This window comes from Epinephelus lanceolatus, chromosome 1 (genome assembly GCF_041903045.1).
Source record: "Epinephelus lanceolatus isolate andai-2023 chromosome 1, ASM4190304v1, whole genome shotgun sequence".
In the NCBI taxonomy this organism is placed as follows: domain Eukaryota; kingdom Metazoa; phylum Chordata; class Actinopteri; order Perciformes; family Serranidae; genus Epinephelus; species Epinephelus lanceolatus.
In genome coordinates this window covers 21,308,284-21,333,729 of record NC_135734.1, presented here as the reverse complement: position 1 = coordinate 21,333,729, position 25,446 = coordinate 21,308,284, and the positions used below count along the sequence as shown (strand labels likewise).

General features: G+C 43.4%; 1 protein-coding gene across 1 annotated transcript in view; it reads right to left on the bottom strand.

The window, feature by feature from the left end:
* Positions 1-1,068: 1,068 nt before the first annotated feature.
* slc25a26 (solute carrier family 25 member 26) overlaps positions 1,069-25,446 on the bottom strand; it is an 88,090-nt gene continuing 63,712 nt past the window's right edge. Inside the window, exons 7-10 of the mRNA XM_033625515.2 lie at positions 25,361-25,430; positions 17,746-17,810; positions 13,133-13,206; positions 1,069-1,536 (exon numbers count right to left, since the gene is read on the bottom strand). Of these exons, the coding sequence (XP_033481406.1) occupies positions 1,440-1,536; positions 13,133-13,206; positions 17,746-17,810; positions 25,361-25,430 (306 nt within the window). The 3' untranslated portion in view covers positions 1,069-1,439. The remainder of the gene's footprint in view (positions 1,537-13,132; positions 13,207-17,745; positions 17,811-25,360; positions 25,431-25,446) is intronic.

Here is a 25,446-nt window from a genome sequence, read left to right as displayed (position 1 = left end):
TTTGAAGGAACTGGCACATTTTGGGAAATTCACATATTCACTGTCTTGCCAAGTTTTAGATGAAAAGATTGATACCACTCTCATGTATGTGCTGTAGAGCAGCCTGTTAGCTTAGCTTAGCAATAGAGACTGAAAACAGGGGAAAACAGCTAGCCTGGCTCAATTTGGTCAAAACCCGCCTACCAGTGGTTTTGCTTACCTACAGTCTCACACACGCGACAAGACTCGCGTAGTCACTGTGTGTTGATTATCGAGCGTTAGAGGTGCTGGTAGCCAGGCTAGCTGTTTCCAAATGTTTCCAGTCTCTATGCTAAGCTAAGCTAACAGGCTGGTGGCTGTAGCTTCATATTTACTGCACAGACACAAGGGGGGGGGGGGGTCAGTCTTTTTTGACTCAAGGCAAGAACACAAACAAATGGACTCTTTGTAGTGAACGTTAAATTGTGATAACAACCTTATTTTTTTCAACATTTACTCTGAGTATCTTAGCTGGATGAAAGGGTGAATTAATGTTCTCTCAAAACTAAAGCTACGTATGTATCACCATCGCTCTACTGATTAACAAAAGGTTGATATTTATCAAGCTAACTCTGGATGATTCTGCACTTTCACAAGTTTGAGATTAAGAAATCACTCCTTACAGACTCTTTTTGACAAGAGCTCCAATGTCAAATCAATCAACCACCCAATCGAGCTAACTACCTAATAAAAACATTTAACAAGAAACACATGATATACCCAAACTATGATACCAGAGCTTGTGCAGGACACCTGAGGCTCCTAATAAAACTGAGGCCTTATTAATTTAACAAAGTGCTCTGTTGTTGGAGGCATCTTAAGTATAAAATTAAAGCTCCAGCAGGTGGATGAGCTCAGCTGTGCTCCAGCGGGAATGGAACAATGACGAGATATATTACTGTGTCTACCCCTGGTGGGTCTTTAACACAGGTGGCCTGGCTGAGCAGAGAAAATATGGATGAAACACTAAAATGATGGTGAAACCGCGGAGAGGAAGCTTTACAGGAGCAGCCTGCAGGGACCCAAATCACCACACCTCACCTCAAAGCATAAAAAGAGACAGTCTTTAATACCATAACTCATTGATTCACACACACATTAAACAGTAGAGATGCTTCATTGCTAGTCTTGTGCGACAGGGTGCGGCTCCAGTTCACCAAACTGCTGGTGCTGTTACAGGAGTGTGAGCTCAGGCTGCTAAACTCAGGACACTGATGAGCAGGAATGCAGCGCTCCGGGTAATGCAATCAGGCCCGTGGACGACTCTCCCCCCTGGGCACCAGGTGTTCCCTGCTTCTCGGGGGCCCAGCAGCATGGAGGCACATGGGGCCTCCAGGGGACGAGGGTGTTACTTTCAGAGATGCTTCTCCTGCTGTTGCTCCACTACGTTAGGGCTCAGGACGGTCACAGAGGACGGGCTGCTATAGCAAAGAGCGGCGGACCTTCTCATAGGCGCCCAGGAAGATGAAGCCGCCCACACTGATGAAGGTTATCCTCGGTATGCTGCCCGCAAACAGACTGCAGAGAAAGAGGAGACAGAGCGAAACATGTCATCAGTTCTGTAATATCTATTAATACAAATTCAAGCGAATGAGGACTTAAGAGACATTTTGATTTTGCTAAATCAGCGTTTTGTAAAATGGTCTTCCCATACTACAACCAAGGACAACACTGCAGCAGGAGAATCTGCACACTTTGATTTCACCTGCATTATTCTAGTCTCCATTCATCCTCAGCCTTTGGTTTGTAAACTTTAGAGCAAATCTCAAACATACATTTTTAAAGTTAAACTGTGCAAGTTTAAACCAAACACTCAAATCGATCACTGTGGACTGCACAGTTACAGATGATGATCACACCACCACAGTTTACACAGGGAATCAAGCTGTAGATGATCCTGGACTGACTACATCATGAACACACACACACACACACACACACAAAAATGGGAAACTAAATTTCAGTTTGATTGGACGGATTCAATTTTATACAGTCAGTCTTCCACATTAAAGACTTAATTTATTTCGTAACTGATCAACCTCAGCGTTTAATCTTCATTAAAAGTCAGATGAATGAAGCACAGGCTACATGATATGCACACTCACGCTTGTTATCACTGGATGCAATTATATGATGACATAAGATATTTTAAAAAGTTATGATGTTATTGTTAACAGTATGGTGTTGTTTTTGTCATACATTTGTGTTTGGCTTATGATTGACACACTGGCCGATGCATATGTTAAATGACATATATTCAGAGCAGTGCAACTATGAGTGATTAATGATGATGTAATTATGATTTCACTAGGGCTGGATCTGAATATTTGACTCTTCAGATATTAGTTCACTGGGTATGCATTCGGATTTCAATTCTGGGGTTTGGATATTTGTTTTCTTCTTTTTTATTTCTAAATTCCAAATCTTAAATTTGTTGGAGCAATGCTGTTACTGCACTTCTGTGTCCCACAATCAGCCATAGCTGCCGTTGGACGCAGCTCTGAATCTCCTCGGCCACTCTCAGTCAGTTCAATGTCTGTGCCGTTAGCACGAGCTAACGCAGCAGCAGCAGCTGATAACATTCGACATCGAACAGTTAAACCGCCCCAACAAACTGACACCGAAATGTCTTTACTGTGTCGATAAACCCATTAATAACCATTGGGTAACATTAGCTGTGTGATGCTAACATTTAGCGCTGTCACTGTGTGTGTGTGGGCAGATTCTAACCAATCTCCCCCGGCGAGAACAGAGAGAGTGAGAGTGGGACAGGAAGGGTCTGAGCAACTCAATATGCCGCAACAGCTCTACAATCAGACATCAGAATCTGATTGATCTGAATCAATCAGAAGCTGCCGATTTGTACCAAAGCTCTGGAGCCCATAAAATGGTATCTGGTAATAGCCCTATATTTTATATTAATTAATTTATTTATTTTCTGTAACCACTCACCCTCTCAGGGGTTGCGGGGGCTGGAGCCTATCCCAGCTGACACTGGGCGAGAGGTGGGGTACACCCTGGACAGGTCGCCAGACTATCACAGGGCTGACACATAGAGACAGACAACCATTCACACTCACGTTCACACCTACCCTACCTAACCTACATTTTTATTTTTACTCAAATCACTTGAATAAAATGTAAGCAAAATGTTTTTGTTCAATGTTTCCATAATTTAATTTCACCGTTCACACACTGTTCTGTATGGATGAGTTAAAAAAAACACCATTTGATTTACACTGACTGAAACTATGTCCCTTGAAATTTTTAGTGATTCCAGAATAATTAACAGTGCTGACTTGAGAAAAAAAATTCAGCGTGGCCTTTTGGGGTTTAAAGCTTAATTCATGACTAGTTTGAACTAGTTTGACTATGTCCTTACTAAGCTAGAGCCACGCAGACACGTGTCTGTGCTGATAAATATGTGTTTGCTGGAGAATGTGTCATATTCTGCACAAAATGTCTGGAATTTCTTGAGTCTGCCACATGCACACACCTCATCTGCAGGGAACACTTACAAGTGCATTTTTTTTGTACTTGGAAATCATTCCTCCAAAGTCTGCCTGCTGCAGCTTTAATTATCTGCATGAAGAAACTCTGTGAACAGAGCTGAGGGCAGCTCAGACTGTATCAGGTATCGCCTCACTGATCGACAGTATCTGTGAATGATTTACGGCGCCTTCGCGGAAGCAGGGCCCCGCGTTCGGGTGCAGAGGGTCCATGGGAGCGGGTCGAGCATAAGGCCTTGTTGGTGGAGCTTTACAGAGAGGGAGAGGGGCCCATGTTACAGCGACTGAGGCCCGACAAGAAGCTGTTGACGTTGCGGGGGTCAGAGGATGTGATGAGCCATGAGAGAGCGCCCGTCTCCCAAGAACCATCCCCCCCTCTCCCACCCTCCCCACACAGCTGTTTTTGGGATTAGGCTTCAAGCCCCCACCCTGAGGCCTCCCTGGAGCCCCCCCCCCCCTTCTTTCTCTCTCTCTGTGCGTGACTGATGGCCGGATGACATCCACACATGTCCCTCTGCTGTCCATCCATCCATTTCTCTCAGTCTCTCTGTCCAGCGACAGCCCCCTCAGCTGGCTCAGTTGCTGGGGGATTTCTCCTCCGTCTCCTTTTCTTGCTGCGTCATCCACTTCTCAGACACGTGCTCACTTCATCCCATCCTGTTCGTCTGCCTTTCCATGTCTCTCCTTTTATTTTCCCCATTTCTCTCTGCCTGTTTCTCCCTTGCCGTGTATTTGCCTACCAACACCTTGCGTCTGCCAATACGCCCCTGCGCTCACATGGTCTGGCCCCGTCCGAGCCAGATGTAACGGATGAAGAGTATTGTGTTTGTGGATGTGTGCCTGCGTGTGTGAGGAGAAACGTCCATGCACACAAAATGTCTGTCTGTCTGTCTGTCTTCATCATCTGCGTGGGTGTTTGTGTGTTAGTACCTGGGTCTCTGTCCATTTAAACATTTGGAAAAAAAAAACTTTTGAAATGTCACAAAGTTGGTTTCCATCAGCTGAGCTTGAGCAGATACTGTAAAGAAGCTTCTTAAATAAGCACAGGTGTTACTAATAACATTAACAATGACTCCTTTGTAGTTAAGCGTCCCTGTAAGCAGGCGCGTCACGTCAATAGAAACCGAGGGGGCACGTGCCCCCTCAGATTTGAGGGATGATTTTTTGTTTTTTTCAACCAATTTTATTTTACTTGCTTTACATTACTTATTATTTTACCATCTAGCTATGATCAGTGGTCATATTAAGTGAAATGTATTCTAAATAATCTCCTTCATCTCAGGCCGTAACTTGCATAAAATGCATAAATGGTAATTTACGCATTATTTATTAGGATTTAGGGGAGATTTCCTGTTAGTAGTGATCACACACGGCAACAGAGCAACCATCTTGATAATAAACGATCTTTGGCTGATCATGTGACCGCTCACAGCTTTCCCATTGGATTTTAGCCACCCGGGTCTCCCATTGGACAGCCGATCTTACCGGCATGACATCTAGGCTTCCGGGTAAGCTATAAACACACTGATGGGATTGATGTAAAGGCTGAAGTGTCCTGCTTTCATTAAAAAAAAGAATTACGTCGGTCTTATTTTCCGTTCCGGAAATAGACGTGAAAGAGTACAACTATACCCCCCCCCCCCCCCCCCCCCCCCCCCCAGTATCGCCGGCGATGACGGCGATCTAACCTAAGGGTTAACGTTAGCCTATAATGTCTGGACTGTAACGTTTGCCTGACTAATCAGCTACTAGTAGCCTAGGGAGTATCCATGGAAGTATCAGAAAAACTTGGGACGGGATTTATTTTGGTGTATCTGTGTTTCAGTGTTAGGCCGCCTAACAAGATGGGTGAGTGTGTATGATTGTGTCCTTTTTTATTACCTTGGCACGCCGTTGCCAATAACATTGGCTATCGTTATCTACGTCACGTTACGTTTTGCTGTCAGTAGTGGGAACCGGCCTGGGTTCACGTTTGTGTGTATTAACGTTAGTGTGTAGCCAAATATTTTATGCAATACAATAAGCTTAGCTATGTTTGCAATATTTTCCTAGCTGCTAGGGTTTGTTTGAGAAAAACTCCTTTCCTCCTTACACAAAATAGTTTACATGGCAAGGTGTAGATGCGTTAAGTGTGTGTGTGTGTGTGTGTGTGTGTGTGTGTGTCTGGACGGGGGGGTTGGCTTTGAGTTTGGGCCCTATCCAACCTCAAGGCGTTGTGCAGCAGGGGCCCAAAATAAGTGATTTGAGGGCATCCCCCCAAAAAATTAGTGCGCGCGCATAGCGCACGAACCCAATCCACTGTGCCCCCTCACATTTTGGGGTTGCATGACGCCCCTGCCTGTAAGTCATGACAGTGTGAAAGTGAGCACAATGTCAGGACCCTGAATCCAAAGCTAGGCAGCCATCATTATTACTAAGGCACGTTCCTACTGTGGCATGTCAAAATGTGAACAATAAAAAGCTAAACATATACAGCTACAACATCAACATCACAGAGAAATTGGAAAAGGTCTTGCTCAGAACCCATCAACTACTGGACTGACGACAAATTTGCCTCTAAAGGATTATAGTGTAGCCAGTAGATATTGGGAAAACAGATATCTGGGCAAAAGGCCTTTGCACACTGAGTCAGTTTTTTCCCCTCCGAAATTGTACATTTAAATATAAATACAAACCTCACGCAGTGTCAGTCATGCTAGCATTTTATCATTTGTTGTGTCATGGGTTGGGTGCTTTCACACCTGCCCTGTTTGGTTTAGTTCAATCAAACTCAAGTTTGTTTGCCCCCTCAGTGCGATTCGTTTGGGCAGGTGTGAACACAGCAATCACACTCAGGTGCGCACCAAAACAACTGGACCGAGACCTTCTTGAAGAGGTGGTCTTGGTCCGGTTACAAATGAACTCTGGTGCAGTTTGTTTGTGGTGAAAACGTGTTCCGACCTCGATCTGAACCAACTGCAGTCACATTACACATTGTTTGGGTTAAACATGAGCATGTTACAGTCCTGGAGGATTATTAATGTGCACCTCCTCCTGTACTGCCTTAATATGCACATTCAGCACATCCAATGCATCAAAACATTGTTTTCTAGTTGGAGCCGCGCCTCGTTTTCAAACTGTATGGTTTGACTAAAATGAACAATGACAGCAATATAGTCCACGATGCACTAAAATTGACCTGCGTAGCTGTCCCTCCATTGTGACATTAGAAAGTGTCACATTTATCTTACAAGCAGTGTTAATTTTGTCAACTAAAACTTTAACGAAAACTTTTCGTTGACAACCATTTATTCCGTGACTAATTTGTGACGAGAACATAAATTTAATAAGTACTGACAACAAAAACTAAAACGAAATCTCTGTTCAGTATGAAGTGACGAGTAAAAACATTATGAAAAAGCTGACGCTGGCCTACCGGACAATCTGGATTACAACCATCCTCAATGCCTTGATTGTTTTCCTTTTTAACCAATTAATTATCTTAACTCAAATTCAAACTCTCAGTCTATCTTTCTGATTGGATGACCTCCACCCACCCTCTGCGCGGTGGCGGTGCTCGTCCAGTTTTGCCACACAGAAGTCTTGGCTCCACAGTGGGAAGCCGGGAACAACAACGCCTGTAAAACTCTGTAAAAGTACACCAAAGCATACATTTTCGTTTCCAAATATTTATTTGAAAACTAAACCATTCATTCGGTCAATAAAAAAACTTTTTGTTAATAATAAAAAGCTAATGTAATCTCAACAGTGACCGCGCCAGCCGGTGGGACTTCGGCTGAACCGCACCCAATGTTCATTCATTCATTCAATCGCGTGTTCTGTGTGTGTGTGTGTGTGTGTGTGTGTGTGTGTGTGTTAGTATGTCAGAGAGGAGGAGTATCAATAAAAAAAAGTTTCCATTAATTATTTCGGTGTTTATTTCTTTTATTCTTAAGTTTTTTTTATTAAAATGCGTAATTTAGCCAACAATATTATAGACCAAAAGTTAATCTAATTTATTACTGTAGAATGTATTTAGCAAATCACAACTTTCAACTGGAGACACGGCGCAGCATGCAAAAAAAAAAAAAAAGGCATTATAAAAAGTTACTATGACCCTTGGAGGGGCGCTGTAATCCTGGCGGTCCTAGTGTTAACAAACACTGAATTAAAATGGACATATGATTAAATGTGTTGGCTAGGTTTTGATGCCCCTGTAAGAAAATAGTAAATTAAAATGGGCATAACAGTTAAGCTGTTATGATCTTCTTTTGATGTCTTAAGAGGATTGGAGCTTTATTCTTGCAGGTTGTAAGTCATTTGTTGTACAAATATACAGAAAATAAACAAGAACCTGTGAAGGACATGATTATGCATTGCACTTTTTCTAACAAGCCTTAGACATTCATTTTTATTATACAAGAGTAATATGGTACATTCTTAGTTTAAATGACTAAACACACAGTTAAAGGTATGCTTACAATGGAGTTTTTACTACCATGACAAACATCGTGGTAGTAAAAAAAAAAACTCAGCATAACAAAACTGTCAAATTACGTCAAAAGACTAAAATGAGACTAAAACTAAAACTGATTTCCACTGACTAAATTTTAACTAAAACAAAACTAAAAGACTAAAATGTGACTTTAACTAAATCCAGTCTTTGGTGAGTGACTAAGACTAAAATGAAATTAAAAATTCTTGTCAAAATTAACACTGCTTGTAAGTGTACTCTTTTTCAATATTTCTTTTACTTCCTGCATCGAAATTCTGACCAATCAAGAGCAGCTTTCTCGCACAAGGCATTTGATCTGGTCCGCTCGTAAATGCTGCTGTGAGAACACGAACCAACTCTTGGCAATTATGCAACTTTGTAAGTACAGTAGTCCCTTAAACATATCTCTTCATCACATTTTGGCATCCTAGGTTTTTCTTGGTTTCAGTGCGTTACACTCTGTGATCTTTTGCAATGATGCGTGTAAATTTCTCCTGACAATCAAGAAAGACATTGACTTTGCTCCAGAAAAAGCTAGTAAGCAGACCTGCAGTGCAGTTTTCACTGTACATTTAAGTTAAATTCAATTTATTTATAAAGCCCATTATCACAAATAACAATTTGCCTCACAGAGCTTTACAGCATACGACATCCTTCTGTCCTTGGACCCTCACAGCTGATCAGGAAAAACTGAGAAACCTCAGGAAGAGCAACTGAGGAGAGATCCCTCTTCCAGGACGGACAGACGTGCAACAGATGGCGTACAGAACTGATCAACATAATAAATTTACAGTAATCCATATGACAAAATGATACATAAAGTTTTGGGTCACAGACTCACTACTTCACTTTTGTGAACTGCAAAGCCGTACAAGGTGTCAAGCATGTCAAGGATCTCTCAGCCATCCCAACTATTCACACAACTCCACGTTTCAGAATGCCCCGGCCCGGATCGAGTGTTTTTGAAAGGACGGCCAGTGAAGAGTTAGCTGTGTGTGAGAGACACAAGAATCCAATTGTGTTTGTGTAAGCACGGACTGGTGTAAAGGCTCCAAATAAACGCTGAGACATTACTCAGAGGTTGTTGTCTTGCCCTTCAGCGTGCTCTTTCCATCTCAACACAGCTTTTCTATCACCATCTGCTGAAACATGAGCCACAGGCTCGCTGCAGGAAACTACTCAGCATTACTCACACAATAATATTACATATGATATCTGAAGCTGATCAAGATCCAAGCAAAGAGACTAAGACGTGTACGCTGAGCAGCTGGACAGATAAACAACAACAACACAGTAGACACAACACGTCCTCACATATTCCACTCTGTCTTCTCATGTGATGGTCCTGATGTTTAGCAGTGTGAGGAATGAACTAATTTTAAACCCAACGCTCTTGTTTTGTCTCAGCTCCTGACTACTGTTACACTTCCTGTCTGGGATCAGGCCCACCTGCGGGCTCTGAGACGTCAGAGCAGAGTCAGGAGCTCAAATATTCCACCTCGGCTCCCACGGGTGCCCTGACTCACCCTGACATCACAGCCTGGCCAGCCACTGAGAGCTGTCATCCCACGATTGTTGGCCAGTCACCTCTCCTGGGGAATCGGACTAAATATAGTTTCAAGGCATGACAGGAGAGTGCAGAAGAACAGTGGTGAACTCAAAGAAAATGTGTTGGCTGCAGTTCAGACAAATGCTGGTGCTCTTAAAGAAGAGCAGGGGGGAAATCTTCATCTGTATGTGGGAACAAATTTCTGGCACTTGTGTTGGAGCAGGGACGATACTAAGGTTAGAATAAAGTGCATTTATTAGTTATGCAACTTTCCCATAAGATAAATTCAATAGTCAGAGATCAGATGTAACATTTCAGGGTCGTCAGCATTACTGAGGAAGATACATCAGTGTGATGTCTTACACATTCCTTCAGTAGGGGGCGGGTCTACTTGTGTTTCCAGGACAGAATGTGAATAATAACAAAAGTCAAGCTAAAAACAGATGTTACAGCACTTTTCCTAAAACCCAACTCTCACAGGTCCTAAAGCTTAAGGAAAGTTAGATTTAAGACTTTTTTAATGCCACTCAGACTGAAATATAAGACCAATTTTACAATAACTAAAACTGAAGGAAAAAACCATGAACCAACATCAATTACTTATGGTTAGGGACAAGGGACAGTTTTGCCCAAATGTTTATTCTTACATAAAACCTGACTTTTTTGGGGAATACCTTGCACTTCTTGGCGTTTTTTTTTTTTTTTAATTGTCTGTGTGTGTTTCTCACCCTACATTTGGTATTCCACTGCCTTGATTGTCATAGTATCGAGTTTGGAAAAACGTCTTGCATAAAATACACAGAGCCTCATTTGCATGGCCTTTTACCTGTTTCAACCATGGCAGTAAATCTTGGTTAAATGACAAGTTTTCAGTGAATCTGTCACATGTCGTCCAGGGTACAGTACAGCTAGCTAGCAGACAGTGGATCCTCTGCTCTGAGCATCCTGACCAGAAACAAAATATGGGTGGTTCTGCTATCCTGGTCTGCATGATGTTAATGAGAGGCATTTGGTAATTTTAAAAAAGATAGATGTTACAAATTATTTTGAAATTTTACAATTCAACTTTGGAAAATCCTACTTCCCATGTGTGAGCACTTTTTAGACTTTAGACTTTTTATTTTAATACCAATTAAAGGTCTAGTTTGTAGTGGTTAGATTTCAGAGGTGAAACTTCTCCCATGTGCCCAGCACTTAAGGGAAACTACGATGGCGGACACGACAACACCAATGACCCTACCTAGAGCCAGTGTCCTTTCTGTGCTACTGTAGAAACAACATGGCGGACTCAGTGGAAGAGGACCTGCTCCATATGTAGACATAAACGGCTCATTCTAGGGTGACGAAAACACAACAATTCTTACTTTCAGTTTATCATAAACTAATGACAACATTCATTCATTCATTTTCCATTATCGCTTATCCTGTTAGGGGTTGCAGGAGGGCTGGAGCCTATCCCAGCTGACATTGGGCGAGAGACAGGGTAAACCCTGGACAGGTCACCAGGCTATATCAGGCCTGACACACTCACATTCACACCTACGGCCAATTTAGAGTCACCAGTTAACCTGCATGTCTTTGGACTGTGGGAGGAAGCTGGAGTACCTGGAGAAAACCCACGCTGACATGGGGAGAACATGCAAACTCTCAATAGAGGGGCTTCCCCAACCCCAGGTTTTGAACCAGGAACCCTCTTGCTGTAAGGCAACAATGCTAACCACTGCACCACCATGCCACCAAATAAAAATATAGTTATGAATATTCATTTCTGCCATCAGATGCCCCCTAATCCTACACACTGGATGAAATAATGAACTCAATGCCTTTAAATACTTTTTAAGGATCCATGGGAACCCTGACACACACAGTGAAGGATACAGACTGTGTATGTGGCATCTGGCCTGTTCTCTGGGCACACTCCACCTCTCTGCAAGAAATACACCTTTTTAAGTCCACTAATACTCTATATTTTCCCCATTGTTAAAAGTGCCCAAATTGCTCGACTTAACTTGTTACGGTGAAGAACAAAGATTCCCGATGCCATAAAAGCACAATTACGGTTTACCACAATCTTCCAGAGTCTCCGCTTTGTTGTGTGTATGCGGTACAAACACGTCACTTGTTTACTTTTCCTCCATTTTGGTTTACATGAGGCACAAAGCAGACACAGCCCGGAGGACATGTTACTTATTAGTCTTTGTTTTGACATAATTCCTGGTGCAGTTTGGTTACTGGGGGGAGGCCCCGGTGTGAGCTCCATTGCTCTGTGCTAACCCGGGGTCTCTGGGGCATGGCACACACATGGAAGCACTTTAGAGCTTCACTACACTGCAATTGGGCCTATTACCATAATTACAGCTTTAAAGCCCCAGCAATTTGTATCAGGCATGCACCAGCGCAACCACCAGGCCTTTGGCCCTGCAGAGCAGCAGCCCCCCCCCCTTTTTTTTTTTACTTTCTACACACTTTCCTTTGTGTCTGCGTTTCATTCTGTCGTCTCATTCTTTTAGTTGCTCTCTTTCTTCTCAATCTCCACCTTCTCTGGTTACATCAATATCAGGGGAGAAAAGGATTTTTCAGGAGTTCATCATGTTGTACAGCTTATGGTGCGTGCTCTCCGGGCTGCACACCATGAGTGAGTTTTGCAGCTGGTCCCAGAGGATAGTTGGAGGAGATAGAGAAGGATGGAAAGAGAGGAAAACATCAAAGGTTGCTGTGTGGTGCAGAGGTGGGGGATTGGCATCAAAGAGCTCCCCTGTACATTACCACTTGGTTACTGTTGCAGCTGGGAGAGTGGGATTTAGGCTTTTCCATAGGGGCTCGCCAACTATCACCTCATCGAGATTGTGCAGTAGTCTCCAACGTGAGCTTTATTTAAATTGAAGGCATGCTTATTACTGATGCCTGAAAGCAGTTTGTAGGGAATCACCCTTGGCTCATATTAAACACAAAGCTGAAATGTAATTTGTCTCTGATTGGATTCCAGCACTGCAGCCTACACAAACAAACAATAACACAGTGGTTTGTGTTTGTGAGCGTGTGTTTGCGAGACAGAGAGAGGGAGAGAGAGATGTCCCACTGGTGTTTGGCCCGGTCCCAAACCAAATCTGTTATGAGCATTAAGCCGAGGTGCATCCTAACTAAATGATGGCGGCTTGTACACAAGCGGGCCTATTATTCACCGCGGCTGAGGGTTTGTTTTAGTGCTGGCAGCCCTCTGCGGCCCCATTAGACCTGGGCTTTTGTCCGGTGCGCATCATAAACACATCAAAACACTCAAATAAACCCTTCCGCTTGGCCCCTGTAACACCTTAATCAATAGGACGGTGCAGCAAGTGGGCAGGAAAAGCTTTTATACATGTAATTCTTCAGCTGCGGCTGTAAATTCACGTCCCACCAAGAGTAGCGACTCTATCATCAAACTTGATTACGTGAGGGATCAGGCCGAGTTAAATCAAATCATGTAAAATAAGAGGTTTTTAAGGGGATAGTATAAAACGCTTTGCGCAAAGAGGCTGCTCGGTTTCAACCAATCACGACTGCCTTTGAACGTCTCTCTGAAATGAAGACACACACACTCACCCTGAAAGGCCTTGGCTCCTCCATACGTAGTAGAGCACCTGCGGGATGTTGCCTTTCGCTGTGGTCGACCCGGCCTGGAGAGAAAGAGAGAGAAAAAATAGAGGTGTGATGACGGATGGATCGTCTCCTTCACTTCCTGCTCCTCCAGCAGACACCCTGTTTAGTCTTCCTCAGCTGAGCTTCCCTCCAACTCCCCCCTCCCTCTTTTCATTCCTCCATCTCACCCTCCATTTCTCCTCCTGGACAGCTGTGTCAAGTGAAGGTGACACCTCCAACACCCACCCCAGGCACTCGCTCTGCAACACACCCAGCCGTTTGCCCACCCAAAAACACACTCAACGAGTTCTCCTTGTCTCCCTCCACGCCCGTCAGTCTAGAACTTTTATTTACACAATATGAGCTTAGCCGGCCAGAGAGTTTTTAATCCATCACTGTGGAGTGGCAGAGGGGTAGGAGAGCTGCAGGATCGAGCCGGTCGGGGTTAAGTGAGGGTGGGTGGTGGCGGCTAGGAGGAGAGAGAAACAGAAAGAAGCAGTGGGGGAGAGGGAGGGAGTCGGAGTGTGTGTGTGAAGGTGCGTGCACGCCAATCTAAGTTACAGCTACACTGAGCATGTAGGAAACAGTCTGCGGCATCCGCTGTAAATTGTGACTCCCAGATCTGCTGGAAGGAGAGGAAGATTCCCACATTTTATTCATGTGAGGAGAAAAAAAAACACCCGTATTCCTTATGTTTCTGTTGGAGACAGGTGGCTGAGAAATGGCTCTCCCCGCTCCTCGTCTGACAAGTTTTCTTTTCCTTTACCGCTGTGGAATGGTGGAAGGAGGGAATGGAGGAAGAGGGTGTCCAAAACACACACACACATACACTCAAACACGCACACACTCCCTGTGTAGCTTCTGCTGACATACAAAAATATCTTCATGCAGCTCAATCTATACGTTTCTTTCTGCTTGTGTTGGCCTGCTGCTTTGTCATCTGAGTTTCTTACAATCATGTGCGAGCAGTAAAAAGATGTGCTCCCTGCTCTCTGCACCTACACTGATTCATGCAGTAAAATGGACAACAGTGATGGCTGTTCAACAAGGCGTTAGACCACACCAGCCTGACATTAGCTCCTGTGTTGGGTAGTGGAGGGTAGCGAACATGACATTGATGGCAGCGGTGTGGTGCACCGGCAGGAAACATGCCAGCCTAAGGAGAAGAGCAGTGTTGTACAGTAGCAGCGTAGGAGGTGTGCAATAGCAGTGTGGTGTGCCAGGCACGTTGCCAGCGCTGCAGCCAGGGCGGTATGGCAGGAGTCCGATCCTGGAGGGGCTTTACACGTCCAGCTGTGCCCTGGACATCTGCCCGCTTCGGCCTCGTCCACGCCAGGCTGCCTACTGTACAACACCGCTCTTTCATTCTGCCGGCCGTGGAGAAGAAAGAACCTTTTCCTCTGCTGCTGTGGTGACGGAAACTAATGTGACAAGTTCCAACACCCACATTTCCTCCCCTTCGTCCAATCCAAACCGTCCGTACCCATCAACACCGGCCCTGCTCCTTCTCTGTTTCACTTTCCTGCCTGGGCTTGTCATCTTTTGTGGGAGTTTGTAGGACTAAACCAAACTTAAGTCTGACACGGTTTTAAAAAATGACATGTTACCTTTATAAGGTGAGGCACTTCAGGTGGAAACAGAAATTTTAAGTTAACTTCGAGACAAAATATGCTGCTTTAATATCTTTCACTGCCTCATAACGTACACAAAGCACAGTTACAATTTTATTTACTACATTTTTATTAGAGTCAAAACTTAGTCAAGTCATCGAATAAGATTTATTAACCACACTTGCTGGCTCCAGCCTCTCAGTCGCGACGGCTTGCTGCTTTTCTGTGTCATGTGCGACAGTAAAATCAGTATCTTTGGATTTTAGACTGTAAGTTGGTGAAAAAAAAACATCTGAATGTCATAATTTTTCGTTGTTTTGAGAGATTTATGAGACTAAACAATCATAAACTGAGAAAATAATCGACGTTTAAAAAATCATCAAACAATAATTAGTTGCAGCCCTAATTTTTATACCAGCTCAGTCAAATGTGGATTGAAAAGGAAGGTTTTACAACTAATATCAAGTAACAGTATCCCCATTTTTTCCCTTTAAGTCTTTTTAATATGAAAAATTAACATGACTAAATTTGGCACATGGCTTTTGTTCATAACAATTAAAAAATAAAACAGAAAGCTAGGGTCCATTCAGTGGCTCTCTCAAAGATAAATATGTATGTTAATTATCTATGTCTATCCTTTACCTGTACTTTTGTAATACCTGAGTATGAAATATCTTGAAAATGGCTTATAAACAAGTTATAGCGCATATACAGTCTGTTGTTTGATAGGTTGGGTTGTTTATACTTTACCTGAATATAAAAATCGAAAATACATATTATATATATATATATAGATATATATATATATATATGTATATCTTCTAGTCTAGTGTTGTCAAAAATATGGATTTATCGATACATGTGGATTCTGAATATCTGAAACAGCTTCAGTATTCATTGATACACTGGTACCAGCTGTACTTTCTCTCCATTTCTAATTGTTAATGTTTCCTGCAGTCATTCTGCTGCTCTCTGCTACTAACCAAGAACAGAAAAGTTGTTGCCATAATGTTATATTTTTCTTAAAATTAAAAAAAAAAAAAAGTATGCTCATGATGCTGTTTTCAACCGTGGTTTTCTAAGCTGTTATTGAATATTGATATTTTTCACAGTTCTGTATCAAAGTTAGAAACTCCTGTGTCATGACAATATTTTCATTTTAAAAGCACATGCCCATACACAGTGCTGTCAGTCAGTAACTTGTTGCAGGGGATGGCAGGGGACATCAGATTGATAGCAAGTAAGCAGATACACAGCACACAAGTGCACAGAACCATATAGAGAGTCTGCTCAGCACATGATCACCCTGCTGCTGATTGGATTCAGTGCAGCTGCAGCCTTGTTAAAAGCACTTGTGCACTGTATTATACCAGTGGTTTCCAACTGATGGGTTGCGGATCCATTCTGAATGGACTGCATGTGACTCACAAACATGTCAAGTTTGGAAAAAAACGCACTTTAAGTACAGCGAATTTCTGGCACGAGGCTGTTATGTCGAAGTGCCATTTCCTGCTGCAGAGCAAGTGACTAAAGGACAGCTACTTGACAGAGACAGCGAACTAGCTTGGTGACATTATATTGTATTAATGACTTACGAGATATCTGGACCTGTGGGTGGACCCGTTGGGAACCACTGTATTATCCAACAAACCTGAAGCCATGGGCGAAACGCCTTGCTCGTAACATTTCAAGACGAATTTAAAGGACGAAGACGAAATTAAAAGGAGAAGCAATTCAGCCCCTTGTGTGCAGTGTTTATCTGCTTATTTGCTATCAACATTTTCATTTTGTCACGTCTATTTAGCTCACATGTAAATGGGAAATGGGTAAACAAACTGTGCAGACATGAGTGGAATTTTATAGCTGTCTTTAATCCAATCATATTAATGTCAAAATCGTTTGCACCTGAATAGATTTTAAACACAGTAACCTCAAGTTTTACGGCAGCAACAGTCTGAATTGTACACAGCTGTATCATCCTGGCTTTTATTTTGTTCAATATCCAGTAAATACAAAGCGCAGCGGAGTTATCAGCTGTTAACACCATCACAGTCGAGGCTATTAAGTTTCATTCCAATGTTTTTCCAGCTTACCTGTGGTGCCTTAAGTGAATGAAAAACTTGGCCTTATAAAGTTATAACTGAACGTTGCTGAGGCAGCGCAGGCCAAGTCCTCTGCTGGTGGTAAATTACAGCAGCTGCATTTCAAATAATGTTTACAGGAAGCTTTTGTACTGCGCTGTTCCACCTACAGCCAACGGCTTCTCGCAAGAGATCAAGACTGTCTGAGTGTTTTGTTAATTCCAGTATCTCATTAGTTAGGATGGGGGGGGGGGGACTGAGGAATGGAACACTGTGTCTTCTCCAAGGACAGTGTGTGTGTGTGTGTGTGTGTGTGTGTGTGTGTGTGTGTGTGTGTGTAATTGTGGGGGGGCTGATTGGGGTAACTCTGAACTCACTACCCTTTACACACACACAGGACATAGTGAGGGAAGCCAGACGTACAGTTGGAGTGAGCCAGAAGTGAGAGAGGAGGTGGAGGGAGGGTGGAAGAGGAGGGACGCCACTATACAGAGGCAGAGAGAGAGAGAGAGACGGGGACTGTGTGAGAGGACAGACAGAGTAGAGGAGCTAACAGGAGGGACACTGGCCTTCTGGTTCACCTCCTGGTGACAAGCAGCCCAGAGATGGAAATTCCTCTGGAGCAGCAACAAGTCCTCACTCTAACACTAACCATGTACCCAAACATGTCTTCCCGACACTGTCCATAGTCCAGATCAGATGACAGATGTGTGTGTGTATGTCTCACTACTGTCCCGGTGCTACCTCGGCCTGCTCCGTCCTGTGTGCCGACACTGTTGAAATTTGCTCAGCCCTCTGCCTGCGAGGCATCACCTGACAGCAGTGTTTAAAAGTCGCTGCCAGAGGAGGTGGTGCACCCTGTGTGTGTGTGTCTGAGTGTGTATACCTTAGCGAGCATGATCCTGGTCTTCGCCACGTCAAGAGGAGTGGTAACAAATGCAGCTACTGCACCTATGAAAAGACACACACACACACACACACATTTAGCAGAGTGCAAACATAAAAGGCCCTCTCTCTGCTCTCAGAAGAGTCTTTAAATATTGAAAATAAACCCATAAAAATGTCCAATTACTTAACCACAGATACAGTAACGTATTAATTCAGCAATAAATAGTGGAACTCTTGGCCCTGCGCTCCATTAAGTTCATAAAAATGATAATATTCCCCATCCGAGACCTTTCCCGTTATTAGACCACAAAAACCAGACAGACACACTTCTATTCCCACCACCCCCCCTCTTACTGCCTCATCCAAGCCACACCTTCCACTGAGCTGGACACACACACACACACACACACACACACACACACTCTCTCTCTTGCTTCCAACACACTCAGGCACAGACATACACACACCCAGCTGTAAGAACATGCAAGAAAAAAAGACGCATTTGGACACATTCAGTCTCACATAAACACATAAGTGACAGACACATTCGTACATATCTCACACACACACACACACACACACTTCCCTCCAATAAGTTTTATAGAGAAGTTACACCCCGACTTCCCTCCTTCCCTCCAACTTGGAAGCTGGATGGACGTCCCGATCCAGAGGTGTCCCCACAGAGCCACAGTGTGTGTCTAAGCGAGAAGCTGTGTGTACGAGTGTGTGTGTGTGTGTGTGTCACTCCGCCACAAACATAGCAACTGCTCTCGGTAAACATATCCATATGGGCCACCGAGGAGCAATGTGACTGTAAGTGAGCTGAGGGATACAGGAAAGCATTAGGATCAGTGTGGTGTAACACACCGTTACATTTTACAAGTTACGCTGGCTCATTATAAGACTGGGTTTCAATGATTTTTTTTTCCCTTACTCGGGCGGATAAAACTGAATTTTCTGCAAGGATAAAAAACATACAGCCTTCTGACTGTAGCCTGTTTTGTAATGTTCCTGGACAGCAGTAAAAGGATGCATTATCCCGACCAAATCTTACACACGGCTGAATCGGAGGATCTAAAATTGGCTGGAAGAAGCATGTGATGTGATGAAGGTTAGACGCAAATCAGACGGTGATGTAATCTCGTCTCGAGCTAGGTTGCTTTTTCTAGGTGGTTCAAACAGGGTCAAGTCTGTCGTAAGTCAGTGCAGGGTACAAGTGGAGATATTTGGGATGATTAAAAGCATGTGTGAGCATTTCCAGTGTCAAACAGATTATATACGAGTGAAGAAGAGAGTGTGAAGTGTGATGTAAGTGGAAGTGACTGAAACTTGAGGATCCCTCTTGGACAGCAGCTCGGTCGCAGAGGGACGTGAACTTGATTCCTAGCCGGGACCCACCCCCCTCCCCCAATACTCCTACCCAACCCAACCCTCTAACCCCTGCCCCTCTTTCCTCCTGTCCTCTTGGCTCTGATTTCCCGTAATCTTTCAGATTGCATTTTCCATATATAAACAGTTCTGTCAATATACTGGATGTGCAGGTTGTCTGATTATTTTGATTTGAATACTATACATCTGTGTGTCACTGTTCAATGTTCTCACATGCCTAGTCGGGAGAGTGGGTCAGAAATCAACTTGCCCAAATTCAAATCTTATTTGCCTTTTATAATCTACCCCTTTATATCCGCCATGCTCTCAAACTTGCAGCAGACTCTACAATACATAGTTGGAGTTTCGTCCACATCCTCTAACGCCATCCGACTGAACTCTTGTTTCCAGGATAATTGAAATGTTCAACCTTTGCCTTTGCCTGGCGCCATTGTCTCGAGTGCCCGATCGGTACAGCACAAGTGCAACTTTCAATAGAGATGAGAAGAAAGTGAGCCGGCTCACTCCTTTACTACTTCCCTCAAAAACAATGGGTCCCATTCATGAAATGTTGGTAAATCTGCGAGTAGACGTGCACATAAAAAACATTGGAATTAAAAACCTACACCATATTCATGAGCACCGCAGAACACTCTTATCGTACGCACGAGTGTATGTTCATGAATGCTATCAATCGTAAATTGACAGTGAACATTTTACACACAAAGTCGTTCTGCTCACGTTTCATGAATGAGACCCACTGTGTTTAAAGGGGACCAATTATGTTTTCCATATTTGGTGTCTTATGTATAGTGTTACAATGAAGGATGTTCATTTAAATGTGACCAAAGTTTCAAACAATGAGGTAAACATATGTAGAAGCATTATCTGTGAGCAAAATTGCTCAGGCTTCCTTGAACACTATGTTTCAAACACTTTTTGTCTACAGTATGCTACGAGTACAATGTCACAGTGTGCCAGAATTTCTTGACATGGTCTTCTGCTCCAGGCACGCTCCTGCAAATGTTAGCATTATGTGGCCTACACTACTACATGAAGGTAAATGCTAGCATCAGGGAAACATGTAATCTTGGTTGCTGATGTTTTTCATTTCTCCCCAATTTCAGAACCTATTCCTGCTGAAACATGTCCACTTGTGTTTAGAAGCTTTTCTTAAGCCCCATTTCCACCAGACACTTTCGGTATGGTACCTTTGGAAACAAAAGTATCTCTTCACACATGGTACCTAGACCCTAATGTTTCCATCGTAAACAGTACCCTTGTATGTGGGTGGAGTTGTTGTCACTCACTGCTCCGTCCAGCACTCACTGTATTTCCTCTTTACCGGTGACACAGAGGGAAGTCTGCACCTAGTTTATCGTCCACAGAACGAGGTTGCACGCCGATATTTTCAGAACAAAATAAAAACAGGCTGCAGTGAGAGTATCTCTCCATGGGGTATTTGAAAATAGTGGGTTTGTGCAATTAGTCTTTCTAAGGCAAGCTCAGGGGTTTAGTGTTGCCATAGCCACAGAAACGACGCTCTGCAACACATTTATTTTTTCTCCGGCTTTTGTGATTCTTCATGGGAAAAAGTCTTGCTGTTGTCGGTTACAGTCAATGCTGCAATGACAGTGCAGAGACTCAGAGATATGGAAGACCTGGAAACACTGACCAATCACAGAAGAGCTCTTTTTGGAAGGGGTCTTAAAGAGACAGTCACTCAACAGAGCGTCTAAGACAGAGGGTGAATACAGGTGATCCAGCACAGGCACTGGCTACGGTTACATGATGACTTCTCATTCGGAATGAAATAAATCTGAATGAAATCATTCGGAATTAAAGTCTTTCCAGGTAGTTTACATGGGAAATATTCATTCCGAATGAGGGTTTACATGGGAGATCAGTTCAATCACCTTTATTCAGGTCTGTGCAAGGTTTGGGGCAGGGAAGGTTTCTGATTGGATAGGGGGCGGGGCAGATGTTACGTGTTTACGTTTACCGGAAGAAAACACTGTAGTCCTCGTTCCGGATAAGAAGATGCTTGACGACGCCGTTCTTAGTGCCTTTTTCGGGCTTGTTTTGCTTATATTCTTGAAGCAGCAGTACGACAACAACCTTGTTCTGCTAATGCTTCATCTGTTGAGGAGGAGAAGGGAGGTAGAAGGTCGAAGAAGGGAGATAGAAGACCGTGCTGTGGCGAATGGAAACCGGTGAGTGCAACAAGTCCGACTGCTCTATCTCAGCCCGTTGCTATGCAGCCCGTTGCTATGCGCGCTATATACGTCATCGCGCCAGAAGGGCAAGGAAACGAGCATGCGCAGAAAGACCGGAATGAACTTAAAGAGGAATGAGTGTATACATGCACACAAAATTCTTTCATTCGGAATGACGAACGGAATAAACCACCCCCTTTAATCGGATTTAAATTTCAATCGGAATGACTGTTTTTCAATCGGAATGACCGTTTACATGACCACTTTTAATCGGAATGGCCTTTCATTCCGATTAAAAGTGGAATTAAACTGTGCATGTAAACGTACTGAGTATGAGGAATACATAGTGTTTTTTGACCATTAAGGCATGTAAACATACTACTACTACTAAAAATCTTAAATACAAATATGAAGCTGAAAACGAGCATAATAGGTCCTCTTTAATGCTCTGTTTGCCACTTGCCTGACTGGGCAAGTTGCCAGATGTACTAGCTCGACGTGGCATTTTAGGTGCCTCATGCAATCAAGCAATCCTTATTGTTGAGCCCTGTATGTCCATATTTATTTCCAGTTATTAAACTGTCATTAAGAGTTTAATCTCTGTGAGCTTTACAAAAAGTTCAACCCATCTAATGTGAGAAGAAATATGCTTTGTCTGACAACTCATGACATGTTTTAGGACTCTTCTCAAACTGACACACAGTCCACTCTGTTCCTTATCTCATGTCTTTTATGTCTGTCTTCCTCGGCATGTCTCGGTCGGCCACCCACTCATCCAAGTCTTCTGTTGTCTCTTTCTCTTATTCTGTTCTGATGTCTTTTCCTCTTTCTCCTCTTCTTCCCATCGTAGACTGAGTCCAGGGCTAGGTGGCGCAGGGCCACGTCTCAGCTCCTTGGGGTGCTGTTTCCTGATCCCCTCTTCTCTCCTTCACCTCCATCTCCATGTCTCCATCGCCCCTGGAGAAGCTAACCTCAGTCTTCCTGTCCTGTCTGGCGTGTTGTAGCGTCGTAAGAGTTATGGACTGAAATTGTCCAACAACTGCTCCACGGAGCAATCTGCGGAACTGTTCTTCTGAAAATATGCATTTTGATTGTGGTTCTGCCTTTTCATCGCGAAAAAGGTGAAGACTGAGTGGAAAGATGGATGATGTGACACATTTTTTATTCAGAGCTACGATACTGGAGGTGCATGCTATGTTGCTATAGGCCCCTCCTGGATTTAAAGTATTCTCTTTGGTTACAGTGATACTGTACCGCACAAGGCTAAATGAGTTTTGAGTTTGTTTTTTCAGTAAATGTAGCAAGTGTTTTTCCTTTGTGTGTGTGTGTGTGTGTGTGTGCGTGTGTGTGCGCACGTGTATACACAACTAAAAAGTACAAAAGACAGACTGAATTAAAAGTACTGCACACCCACACAGGTGTTTTCACTTACTCTGACTGATTAGACCTCAGTGTGAAGGTGGGAGGAGCAACGCTCAGGATTACATGATGTAACTAGACTCAATGAACCAATAAGAATCAATTGATGTAAGAGATGCTGTAACTTGTCCCGCCATGACAGATGCATCCAAACCAACAGCAGAGTCAGGGAGACGCCAATCACCTCTGAAGCCCTGAGAAGAGGTCTAATCAAGCATATTAAGTACAAACACCTGTGTGGGTTTAGAGACGGGTATGTGGAGGCTTTAAGGCCCAAAGGAAAGCGATAAATAACACGCCTCATTTAATGCGCGTCAACTGGTGGTCTTGCAGCGCACTACAGGCATCAGATGTGAAATGCAAAATCCATCCCCTTTCTTCTTTTATTTTTCTTCCAGGTATTTAAAGCCACATAAAGCACAGCTAATCATGTCACTATACAACATTATTTAACTGCTGTTGTTAGGCTTAAGTAGCCATGTAAGTTTTATGACCAGCAGACTTAATGAAAACTTTGATGATGGTACAGGGTGGGTCTGTTGTGCTGACGTAACTACCAATGGTCTAAGCTTTTATTGTTCTTATTTTAAGTATCTGACATGTGTCAACACAACAGCTGAGATTTAAAGTAGTACAGCTGTTTGTAGTGGTAGTTGTTTTTGATCAGCATAGCAGAATAACAATTGTATTGTTCATAAAGTTTTAAGACAAGCTAACGGAGCTAACATCAGCTCTAAGCTGTTGTCCAAAACTGTTGTGTGTTCTCGCTGCACATCCGTCTCTCTGTCTCTCCTCTCTGCCTCACTGACTTCAGTCACTGGGTCCTCATTTCAAAATCAAAACAAGGTCGGAGAAGGGGCGTCAAAGCAGTTTGACACGCCTCATGAAACTGTTGATGCGTGTTAAGCCACTTAAAACAATAGATATACTTCAAGACGTGCATGTCAGATGCTTTCAGTGCATTTGGGCCTTTAAAATCAATAGTTCTTATATGTTTACTCTTCTTATTCGCTGGCTAGTTGGGACGGAGGTGGACTCCCTTATGTTGGTCTCAGAGAAAGGGACCTTCAACAAACTGCTGTCCACTGAGGACAACACCCTCTACACAGCACATTCACTAAGCAGAGGAGTATGTTCAGTGGTAGACTGCTCTCCCAGTCCATCAAAAGACAGACTGAGAAAGTCTTGTCCCCTAGGCCATACGGCTATTCAACTCCTTTAGCTATCTACTACCTATCTATATATCTATCTATCTATCTATCTATCTATCTATCTACCTTTCAATAACAGTTGATATAAAGCAGTCTCGGGAGTACCGTTTTTTTATTTGTATGCATCTAATGTCACTGCCTAAATAAAGCATGTCCATCTCTTTATGGAACGGATCATCAGGGCATTGAAGGATTTTGGTCACATGTTTATAATATATGTCCTGAACCTTAGCTTGTCACTCCCTCATCATTTTATTGGCATCAGCCTGTAAAATGATTGGGGAGTGAACACCTTTGTCAACCTATTTCTGTTAATCAGTCAACATCAACCAGCTGGATTCAGTAGAAGAAAAAACAAAAAACATGTCATTAAAACTCTGCACACACACACACATAGGAGTTTTTCTTTCCTAAAAAGATTAAGCACTCTGGACTGTCTTGCAAATAGTATTAATATCCATCTCCAAACAAAATGTCTTATTAAGCCAAGTGCTCAGGGATCAGAGAGGACAGTGTCCTTACACTTGATTAGGGTGACACTGGGCTGTGGTTTTTGTCTTGGTTTTGTCAGATCTTTATCTTAAAATGGAACCCAATCACAAAATCATCCATCATAGAATTATGCTCAAGATTTTTAACATCGACAACCACTGAATCTCTTTGACTCGAGCTTCTTGTCAGTGCCTTGTATTTATCTTGCGTGTTTTATAATCTGACAGACTTCTGTCTGGTTGTTGTCTTTTCCTTCCTCCTATTAGTCTTGTTTTTAGTCCACTCCCCTTCCCCTCTTTCACTCCTTTCCTGCGCCTTTCTCTCTCACTCTCTCTTAAACCACTTCAGGCCCCAGTGCTCAGGAGGTCGCGCAGCTGCAGGGGCCCATACCCAGGACCCGGCCCCTCTCATCCCTGCTCACTCCTCCCTCCGTTGTCTGTCTCTCCCCTGATACTCATCCAGGCTAAGACCGAACCATAAAAGTCTGCTATGCTATGATTTTCATTGGCTAAAGGTCTTGAGAACTGTCATAATGAGAAGTTTTTAAGACAAGGCAGACTCAAGGATTCACTGATTGCCAATTTAGCACTGTAAGAAAGAAATGTTGGTTTTTCTTAAAAAAAGGCTAGAGTTGCCTGTTTTCACTTTCCCCCGTCCATTCTTCTCTTCTCTGCTCTGATCTGTGGTGCAGGCGAGGATGGGATTTGCCAGCTGAGCTCACCTTTGTGGAATCTTTCAAGAATGTGGCTTTCGGTAAACTTGTCCTGCCCTCGTGGCCATCTATTCACCTATCTACTTATCCATCCATCCATCCATTGATTTAACCATCCATCCATCCCTCCCTTCCTTCTTCCACCCCCCCCCCCCCCTCCGCTTCTTTCCCAAAGCAGCAAATAATCCCCTGCACCTGCAAAAGCTCCGCACACTGCAGCCTGCCAAGAGTAGAGCGTGTGACCTTGCGTCCGTGACCACAGAGTCTGGGAGAAAGACAGG